This window comes from Strigops habroptila, chromosome 4 (genome assembly GCF_004027225.2).
Source record: "Strigops habroptila isolate Jane chromosome 4, bStrHab1.2.pri, whole genome shotgun sequence".
Classification (NCBI taxonomy): domain Eukaryota; kingdom Metazoa; phylum Chordata; class Aves; order Psittaciformes; family Psittacidae; genus Strigops; species Strigops habroptila.
The window spans coordinates 58,013,758-58,024,547 of NC_046358.1; the positions used below are offsets into that span (position 1 = coordinate 58,013,758).

A 10,790-nucleotide genomic window follows, 5' to 3' on the forward strand; every position below is an offset into this window, starting at 1 on the left:
TTTGTTGAAATAATTTGTAAAGCATACTTATTTATTCATCTATGAATTTTATTTATTCACTTGAATTATTCACAAAGGCTTGGTTCAAGTTAGGCGAGTATTATGGTGGTCTACCAAGAATACGAGAAAAATGTTTAGAAATGGGTCAAAAGATGCAAATGTCTTGAGGTAATAATACAAAAGTTCAGAAGAAAGGCTTTGGGAATGTTTTCTGCAAAAGATCACAACTGGACAGAATGAGGCTGGAGAATATAATAATCTCCCAGTCTTAATTCAGTAAGGAGGATTTCATGACACATGAAAAGTAGATTACACTTCTTACATATGGATTCATAACTATATATTTTAACATTTATCTGAATACAATACATGCTATAAAGGCTGAAATTAACCATTGATCCTACAAACGGAACAGGTAAAACGTTCTGTTCTGCCTGTTAAGTGCATTTATAGGACAGACTTCAAAGCCAAATAATTTCATGGTAATACTGGAAATACTCAAAGTTCTGTTCATTCCAACACTAAAAATTCCTTTGTTCTCATTCTAATCTGTCAAACTATCTTACTGCAATAATACATTTTGATTTTATCATGTCTCTTTTCAGGGTGGTTTCTGACACTTTTTAGAAAGCTCCCTGTAAATGCATTTCATTGAAGAAAAGGATGTCACTACATCTAAACACAAAAGACATCTATACACAATATACAGACAATGCCTATGTTCGCACACAAAACTTTTGATTCTTACAAATTTCTGAGTGAATGTGTTTGTAGGGTGGTAGAATGAGAATACAACTTCATAGTCACAGGCAGGAATATACGTCACTAACTGTCATCCAGCTCAGATCATAAATAATTAAATTCAACACCTCTCTTTGTACCTGCAAGAACTGCTTTACAGAAATGTAGTGTATAAGCATACCTGTGAGCACATGTGAGTCGGACATGCTAGCCAAAACGTAACGCCAAGGTTAACCTCTTTCTTCATGGCAGTTACGCTGAGGAACCATATTATTCACATTGCCAGCATGAAAACATGTTTTCTTCATGCCTATCAGCACTCTAGGGCCAACCTCCCATTGAAACCTGTCAAAAGTTTTGTCATTGATCCCAGCACACAGAGAGCAGCTCCTCTACCTGGCCTTCACAGGAAAAACAACAGGGGAACTTTTCACTAACCATGACCCCCACTGAGGTCAGAAAGTCAAAGCTCAAGTCCCTTCCATACATAGAAAAGTGGCATGAAAAACAGGTCATCCGAGTGTCTATATAGGAAACTTTTTATCATGTGTTACTGAAGCCACAGTGCTTACTTGCTCAGAAAGAAGGTATATTCTAATGGATATTCACAAATTAGAGTGTGTGTGCGCATGTAAACAGCAAGAATATTTTGGTCCTGAAGTAGATAAAAAGACTTTCTGATAACAGGATAATGACTAACCTAGTACTTCTGTTTTGGGCTTAATGGTCAAAACTGAAGAAACAATCACTGTGAGAGCCTCAGACATTTTCTCAAGGGATAAGAGAACTGTTTAATATGAAAGCAAACAAGCTACAAGTACTAAATAATTAAAATTGTAATATTTGCACTAAGGAAGATAGAGCATAGAATCACAGAATGGTATGGGTTGGAAGGGACCTTAACCAACCCCCTGCCATGGGCAGGGACACCTTCCACTAGACCAGGTTGCTCCAAGCCCCGTCCAACCTGGCCTTGAACACTGCCAGGGATGGGGCAGCCACAGCTTCTCTGGGCAACCTGTTCCAGTGCCTCACCATCCTCATAGGGAAGAGCTTCTTCCTAATATCTCATCTGAATCTCCCCTCTGTCAGTTTAAAGCCATTTCCCTTTGTCCTGTCCCTTGTAGGATTTCTTGTAGGCCCTCTTTAGGTACTAGAAGCCATAGTGGTCTCTCTGGAACCTTCTCTTCTGTGAACAGGAAGACTGTGCTCCAGAGTCCCATACCACCACATGTGGGGCTCTGTAATCCTTCCGGATACTCCTCAGGCAGCTCCTGGCTGTCACTGGTGCCCATGTGAAACAACAGCAGCGGGTAATAGTCAGTGGAGTGTACGAGGCTTAGCAGTCTCTCGGTGACATCCTGATATGAGACCCCAGCAAGTAGCACACCTCTGAGGAATGGAATGCCACCATAACTAATTCTTCATTCCTTTTATGATCAACGAAGACTAAGTATTCAAGCTAAAACTAAGTTATTGGAGTAGTACTAAGCCATTTTCAAATGTGTTTAACATTTTTTGAGAAGGAAGGTTATAGGCATACTTTGAGTCTCATCTTTCTCATACTTCCCCCAAAGCATGCTAGTGCATCTCCACTGACTTACTTAGAATCAAAGATTTATGTATCCATTATGCACATTATACGGAAATAAAGATTTGTTTTCTATTCTGTTCAATTGTTTCTGTTCATTTATACTAAATAACATTCGGTAAGAAAGGAAAAGGGAGAGGGATTCTTTTCCATCCTAATAGTCCCAGGCATATAACAAACAAAACCAAGTTGTTAAAAACTCAGTTCAAGACAAGAAGTTCAGAATCGGTATTCTTAGTACTGATCTTTTCTGTGCCCCTAACCTCCTGCCTGACATTGGTTAAGCCTTCAAGGCAGGGATAGTCTCTTCCAATGCGTTTATATTACATCTAGCACATCAAGACTTCCAGGCTGTTCTGTAATATAAATATATGTCATCATAATTTTCTTTAATGGTAGTCTATAGACATGCCTGCATTTTCAAAGCACTGCAGAGAGATTTACTCATGCAGCCCCCACTGATTTCACTGGAAGACAGTTTCCTCCTGGCATGCCTGTTTGTAGTTTGGGTGTGTGCACATTAAAAAAGAAGTTGGATTAAGTAGTCAAAGCAGGGTAACCCAGCATCGGCACCTATTATCCAAACAGATCACACCACAGTCTTCCCAAATGGATCACAGATGTATCACCAGTGATGTGAAGCTAAGAATTACTCCAGATTTCATGTCAATGGGTTGCATAGGTGGCATTTAGAAGCAAGACAGTACAAATCAAATGCAAGATACTGAAGGAAGCAGACCAAGAGTTCACAGAGCTTATAGCTTATAGAATCACAGAATGGTTTGTGTTGAACTAGCTCATCCAGTTCCAACTCTCCGCCATGGGCAGCGTCACCTTCCACTAGACCAGGTTGCTTCAAGCCCCATCCAACCTGGCCTTGAACACTGCCAGGAATGGGGCAGCCACAGCTTCTCTGGGCAACCTGTTCCAGTGCCTCACCGCCCTTACAGGGAAGAAGTTCTTCTTCATGCCTAATCTAAATCTCTCCTCTGTCAGTTTAAAGCCATTCCTCCTTGTCCTGTCACTACAGGCCCTTGTCAAAAGCCCCTCTCCAGATTCCTCGTCAGCCCCTTTAGGCACTGGAAGCTGCTCTAAGGTCTCCTCAGAGCCTTCTCTTCTCCAGGCTGAACCACCCCAACTCTCTCAGCCTGTCTTCACAGGAGAGGTGCTCCAGCCCTCTGATCATCTTCAAGGCCCTCCATAAGCACGTCAAGAGCTCATCACTCTTCTTACAAGTCATCTTTATCAAAAATGCCAGTTCCTTCAGTGGTTTCAACAGAAAACCTGAAAGTAAGACATTTTCTCTCATATCTAAAGCTGTTCAGAAACAAACTGAACAACTTTCTTCCATATGAAAGTCTAAGCCTACAAACTGTTTTGACTAAAGCCTGATTACTCTTGCTAACAGAGAGGTAGTATTTGCAAGTGCTTAATTCTATGCATGTGAACTAGGGATGATTTGGTTATTCACAACTTGATTTGGTTATTCAGCATTATACTTTCAAGAAAAACTACGTACCAAAAATGAAAAGCACCCACGAGAGTGTGACCTGTAAGTTCAAGTAGCCCCTTCCACCATTCATGTATCTGTAAAGGGAAGCAAACGTTGCAGATGTCTGCAATATTACCAGTCAAACTGTCCTAGGACTTCACAACGTTTGTTGAGGCAAAATGTTAGTAAGCAACAAGAGACCAACAACTAAATCTCACAAAATAAGATTAACAGGAACAGAAGAAGAGGAGTGGGGAAAGCAGTTGCTGTTCAGCATCACAACAAAGAACTCTCCAGACAGTGATGGCTCAATAGATTACCAGTTGCAGCCTGCCTTTACTCATCTCACTGAGATGTATTCTTTTGAACTGTAACCTCAGGAAAAATAAATAAGTTGTCCTGAGAGTGATCTAAAAAGTAAAAACAACTTCACTGTGGAAGAAAAGGGAAAATACCCTGAATCTGAATCCCTATGCTTTTTCCATTTAAGTGCTTTTGAAAGAAATTAATTCTGTGTCTCAAATACTGCTTTCCAAGACTTCTTCCACTTTCCTGCTATGTGAATTATGGAAGCAGGAAAATACATTTTCTGGTTTAGATTCAAAGTATTCAAGATAAAGTCTTGCTTCATTTTATTTATTAAAAATACCAGGGCTGCAATTTCATTCTGGTAGCTTAGCTCAAAACCCCCCAAAAAACTGCAACCAAACAACACCACCAAAAAGACAGACCCCTCGCTATCCAATCCCGTAATGGGAAATGCTGTTCTTATCACAAAAAATTTGGTAATTTACTTGCACACATCAATGAAAAGGAAGGAAGAGAAAGATCTTCATGTGAAATGCCTGAATACAGCTGATTTCCCACCACTCAGCTTTGTAATACTTCTGCAGCAGGTAGAAATAAACTAGTATATACCCAGGCTTGGACTTTTCTACAGAGTCTAAAACATCAAGCTCATAAATCTCCTTTTGAGGGTTAGGTGGCTGCAAAGCATATCATCAACTTTGAGGTTTTACAATTAATAAAACAAACCAAATAAATATATGCCATGCAGTGATGTTCTGGATAGCATTCTGTCAAGGAAGTTTGTGCTTCAGAAACAGAGCATGGCGACAGGTGTGCATTGATACAGCAGTATAGAAACAGCCTCTGGACTACAGGAGATAATGTTTATAACATTTTAAGCTTTAAATTGTGCTATGTGCTTGTTTCAGAAATTAGATGACCTCATGTATCACTGCTCTGTGCGGAAGGGAGTGAAGAGAGGACCAGCTGTCCTTTCCTCCAGTTTGATACTTCAGTGACAGCCTCTCTGCATGTCGCTGTTGAAGCCTGCAGGTTTGCAGGCACAGTCAACTGAAGGAGAAGATTTGACTTCACGAGGAAGATGATGTCAGAAGCAGCCTGTATGCCACTGCCTCCTATTGCCTCACCAGAGATACAGAATATACTGCCTGCTGAGTTTGCACTTCCATTTTATCTCTGTCTGTAGTTGTTGAACTGATGAACACTTCCTCGTCTACCTTTCTCATGGAATAATTAAAAGAAGGAGAGAAGGAGAGGAAGGAGGGAGATCACCAGGCACTCAAGTTCAGTGACTAATGGCACCAGTGAAGAAATCTGATTTCGTTCACGACACTGTTACTGCCTTGCTATGTAACTTTAGGCAAAGCACTTGCCTCCTTTAGGCCATGGTATTCTTATCTGTAAAAATCAGGCAACAGGACTACCTTCCTCTGTAGAATGCTTTAAGATCCTTGGAGAAAAGGCAAAGGGTTGCCTTCACTCAGTTGCCTTTTGAGATTCAGCATGGCAGGGCCCAAACTTTGCTTCAGATAGGTGCTAATGTGCTTAAGCTCTCAAATTTTTGAAGCTTTGGTGGCAGTTTCCTGAGTCTGCAGACAGAAACAAAACTCCTGAAGGTTAAACCTGAGATCTAACAATACAAATTTCTAATGCCAGCTTTTTAACCACAAATTATATACATACCTATCTGATAGGCTTATCCTATCAAAGTCAAGTGTTTGTCTCCTTAATCTTACTCTTACTGCCTCCAACCAAACCACCACCATCTCCATTCTGTCTCTGGCAATGCTGCCTTGGGGGCTCCACTGGGGAGGCAGAGCCAGTTTTCCATGCACAGAGATGTGGTCAAGGAAAGATGGAATGATCACCTTCCAATTTCACTGCACAAAGCCAGGCTTGGATGCTGGATAGATGCAGGCAGTCAGACAAGTTGGAGCAGCTTGACCTGTGGGGAGCATAAGATATGTCTTCGCATCACACCCTGCTCTTCCTTTATTGTTCTTTGCCAGAACAAAGTAGGTACAGACATTCTCATAGGAAATACATGTAAAATGAGATCAAAACTAAATGGGAAAGGCAAGGAACCATCAGGAAAGGAGTCAGACAATTTCTCAGTGCCTCATTAACCCGTCAGCTGCACCTGATTCTGCAGAAGACAAGCAATGGTCTTTCTTTACAAGTTTCTGCCAGCCTGATGAGAGCAGTAAGTCTTTTCCTACTCTCCTGGAGTTTTTTTTAATCTTGAGCCTTTCAGAGGCAAAGCTGAATCATATGGTCCCATTCCACACCCCATTCCTGTTCACCACCCTATCATTCTGCGCAGCATGAGCTGTTGGGTTTATCCAAAGTCCTTACAACCCCCTTTGATAAGGCCATTTTGTTCTCTTACAGGACTGCCATTGCTCGGCCCACCTTCCTCTGCCCTGGAGGGAACAATGCTTTTTAGGCATAATCGACACACTGAACAAAAAGCCCACGCACCTCAGGAATAGCTGTTTCCATCAGCAAACACTTCCCTCAATTCAAAGAAAGCATAACTATCTAGCACACATCACGACAGCAACATGACTTGCCCTGCAAGTGGCAATGACAGGCTTGACCACTAGACAGGAATACACAGCTCCTAACGTAAGGCGGCTGGGGTCAGGAATCAAAGTTCAGCCTGTCACTACCACCCCGCTCCCGCATGCCTGTATTGCAACTCGCAGTGGTCACCTCGGTTTTAAATCGTTTAACCTGCAATAGCACAGGAAAGGGACGTTAGCAACAGGCACATGATCCACGTGATCTCTTCCAGGAATGTGGCATTCGGTGGTCCCCAGCCCACTTCCTCACAGGACAGGAGGCTGCACAGCAGAAACCACTGCCGTAATTAGCTGCCTTATGCAGCCAGAGTGTAAGAAACATAGGAGAAGCTAGCACAGTGGCTGCCCACGCTGAGCCTCTGCGCTTTGGGGGAGAAGAGAACGCTGGGCTGCATAATTGTTCACTTGCTATTTTGTGTGCCCTGACTTCGCTATTTTCAACAGCAGAATTAGAGCAGCTGGGCTACAATACCGTAACTCTGTTCTGTCCCACTGACCAGAACGCAATCCTTATTCACACAAAAATCCTCTCCACCTAGCACACCAGTTTTATTGGCTCTAAACCACCTCCATTCCCCCCCAAGGCATAGATCAGCCATGAGGTTTTAGAAAGTTTACTCCCTTTACCCAGTATTCGACTTTTTAGACCTGTGCATGTAGAAAAGCACAGGTCTGTAAAACCTGTCGTACAATCACATCATGAAAATCTGTGCCACAACCGTGTGTTTTATTACGATTTTTCACATCTTCTCGTTTTAATCCACACTCGGAGAGCGATCCTGTTCCCATCAAAGTAGGCAGCAAGCTCCCATTAAAATCTGGCTCAGCTAGTATTTTAATAACACTTAGACATTCCCGTCCTTTGCATATTTCATCTGCGAAGCGCTTTACAAACATGAATTTCCTAATTACAGGCGGATGATTTACTAAAACTGGAAATTCCTCACTAGGTCTGGCTTTCACTTTGAAGCTCCAGGATTCGCTCCTGTCCCTCGGCGGTTTGGAAGGTCCCTCGACGCCGCTCCTTCGCGGCAGAGGCAGGGCAGAGAAGAAGGCGGACAGACGACGGCGAACCTGCCTTGAAGTTTCCGCGCCGGCGAATTCCGGCGCGCAGTGCCGGGGCGGCGCTGCCCGCGGTCCGGGGCCGGAGCCCACGTGGTAGGAGAGGAAAACCCGGCGGCGGCGGGACACGGCAGAGCGCGGGCGGGAGCCTCGCTCCGCGCCGGGCCGGCCCGGTCCCCCCCCGGCAGCCCGCCGCACCGGGCAGGAAGGGGTGGAGCGGCCGGCGGAGCGCACGGGCGGGGTGCCGCGGGCGGGGAGACATCCCGGCCATGCTGAAGCCGGGCGGGCGGGCGGTGCCGTGCCTCCCGTGAGCGCTCCCCATGGAGCGGCTGCCCGGCCAACCCTGAGCCGGTGGCCCCGGCCGCCCGGCCGCCCGCCGCCCCCGATGGAGCCCGAGGAGCGGAAGATCTCGGTGTGGATCTGCCAGGAGGAGAAGTTGATCTCCGGGCTCTCCCGGCGGACCACCTGCTCGGACGTGGTACGGGTGCTGCTGGAGGACAGCCACCACCGGCGGCAGCGGCCCGCGCTGCCCGATCCCGGCGGCGGGATGCTGTCGGGGCCGCCGCACTCCTACTGCATCGTGGAGAAGTGGCGCGGCTTCGAGCGGATCCTGCCCAACAAGACGAAGATCCTGCGGCTCTGGGTGGCGTGGGGGGACGAGCAGGAGAACGTGCGCTTCGTTCTGGTGCGCAGCGAGGCTTCGCTGCCCAACGCGGGACCGCGCAGTGCCGAGGCGCGGGTGGTGCTCAGCAAGGAGCGCCCCGGCCACGGCCTGGGGGCGGCCCGCGCCAGCCTGGCGCTCACGCAGGAGCGGCAGCGGCGAGTGGTGAGGAAAGCGTTCCGCAAGCTGGCCAAGATCAACAAGAAGCGGCAGCAGCCGCTGGCCCGGGAGACCTCGTCGGCAGAGAGGATGGAGACGCTGGTGCACCTGGTGCTGTCGCAGGACCACACCATCCGGCAGCAGATCCAGCGCCTCCGCGAGCTGGACCGGGAGATCGACAGGTACGAGGCCAAGATCCACCTGGACCGCATGAAGCGGCACGGCGTCAACTACGTGCAGGACACCTACCTGCTGGGGGCCGGCGGCGGGGAGCCGGAGCCGGGCGGGGCGGCACAGCCCGCCGCCGGCCGCCCCGAGGAGGACTACGCCAGGAAGTGCGAGGAGGTGCTGCAGCTGCAGGAGCAGCGGGCGCAGCAGGAGGAGCTGGTGGAGCACCTGGCCGCCGAGATCCAGGAGGAGCTCAACGAGCGCTGGATGAAGCGGCGGCGGGAGGAGCTGGAGTTGGCGGCGGGGCCCGGCTTGGACGACACGGACTGTGACACCACGGAGCTGAGCGGCGGCGGCGAGGGCGAGCTGCACCTCGAGCACGAGCGGGTGAAGACCCAGCTGAGCACCAGCCTCTACATCGGCCTCAAGCTGAGCACTGACCTGGAGGCCGTCAAAACCGACCTGGACTACACGCAGCGCGCATGGGAGGACAAGGAGCGGGAGCTGCAGCGCTTGCTGGAGACACTGGGCACCCTCGACGTGGCGGAGGCGCCGGCGGAGCCGCGCGGGGCGGCGGGCGGGAGGCGGCCGGCGGCGGGTAGCGGCAGCGCGGCCGGATGGGTTGAGCAGGCCCGGGCGCTGCGCAAGGACCGCGCCGACAACGGCGAGGACTCGGACACGGGGCTGAGCTCCATGCACAGCCAGGACTCGGACTCGCTGCCCGTCTGCGAGTCCCTCGTCTAGCGCCCGCCCGGCGGTGCAGGAGGTGGTGTGAGGCGCGGGCAGGTGGCGGGGAGAGGAGGGGGCGAGATAACGCCCGGTGCAGGAGGCACTCATGAGGAAACGTCTCAATTGTAGCTCTTGAGTTTAAACTTGTTCTAACTAGTCATCCGCGGGCAGCGCTTAGGTGGCTCGCCAGTACTTTCATCTAAGGAAGAGAAACCTACAGCGTGTTTGTGTTTAATTCACGGCTGGGAATTGTTCGCTCCTTAAATCCTGCCGCCTCCTTACCCCCGAAGGCTTTCCTGCTGGGCTTTTTAATCCTGGTGCACCCCCTCCCCATCTCCCCACTGTAGCATAGGCTACTCCGGGTAAGCTCTGTGTAAGTAAAACGCCAGGACGCTCGCTCCGCAGGGTAAATCAGTACTCCTTCACAGTTTCTCAGCGTTGCAAAGTCAGATGGTGGGTTACACTGGCTGTCATTGACAAACACACCCGGCTCCTTTACCGACAGAAAGTCATTGAGACTAAAGCTGCTGATCATGTAAACACGGTGGAGGAAAAGCAGTGTCAAAACTATTGACACCGGGATCTCCCAGGGCGCAAGCTTTTGGAAGGTACTGCAGTTCCTTTTGGCAACAAAAAGGGGTGATAAATCTTTTTAAAAAAGAACAAACAAAATACAGACTAACATGTTGTATTTGCTCTGCGTAGTGCTTTTTCTTATGCATAGATAAGAGTGCTTTGTTGAAAGGCAGACTAAGAAATCTATTAGTACCAATGTTCTTTTGACAGTCATTGAAAGCAGTTAGCAGCGCCTCTATGTATACAGCCTTCAACGACATTTTTTCACTGGGCTAGCTGATATTAGGCTGAGCTTGGTTGTAGATAAACAAAGTACAGAATCAGCTTGAGCTACCGTTTTTAATAATTCAGTTCACATCAGGCCAAGAGATACAATGATAAAGGTGTGACTCAAGCCCTACCTGCACTACAGCTTAATCTTTTCAGTTATTCCAGTAAAAAAAAAACCAAAACAGCATCAGCTGTAACATGCATTTCACTTAACTGCCAAATCTTCTTCTGCAGTTTAACTCTTACCAAAAAACATACGACCTGCTCTTACAATAAGAGACATAAAGGATTCTTATACTCCAGAATAATTGCAGAAACAGTTTAAGCAGTGAGAGACCAGAGAACGTTGAGTCAGGTCTGACTGACAGCATGAACTTTTTGAAACTTCCGAGATTATTATTTATGTAAGGCTATTTATGAAAGTTTTCATTTAATGCTAAAGTATAA

At 47.5% G+C, this 10,790-nt stretch overlaps 1 protein-coding gene across 1 annotated transcript; it reads left to right on the forward strand.

The window, feature by feature from the left end:
• The first annotated feature begins 7,431 nt into the window (after positions 1-7,431).
• RASSF10 (Ras association domain family member 10) lies at positions 7,432-10,113 on the forward strand. The gene has a single exon (XM_030484787.2). It carries the CDS (start codon positions 8,166-8,168, stop codon positions 9,510-9,512), a length of 1,347 nt encoding a protein of 448 aa, XP_030340647.1. The 5' UTR covers positions 7,432-8,165; the 3' UTR covers positions 9,513-10,113.
• The last annotated feature ends 677 nt before the right edge of the window (positions 10,114-10,790 follow it).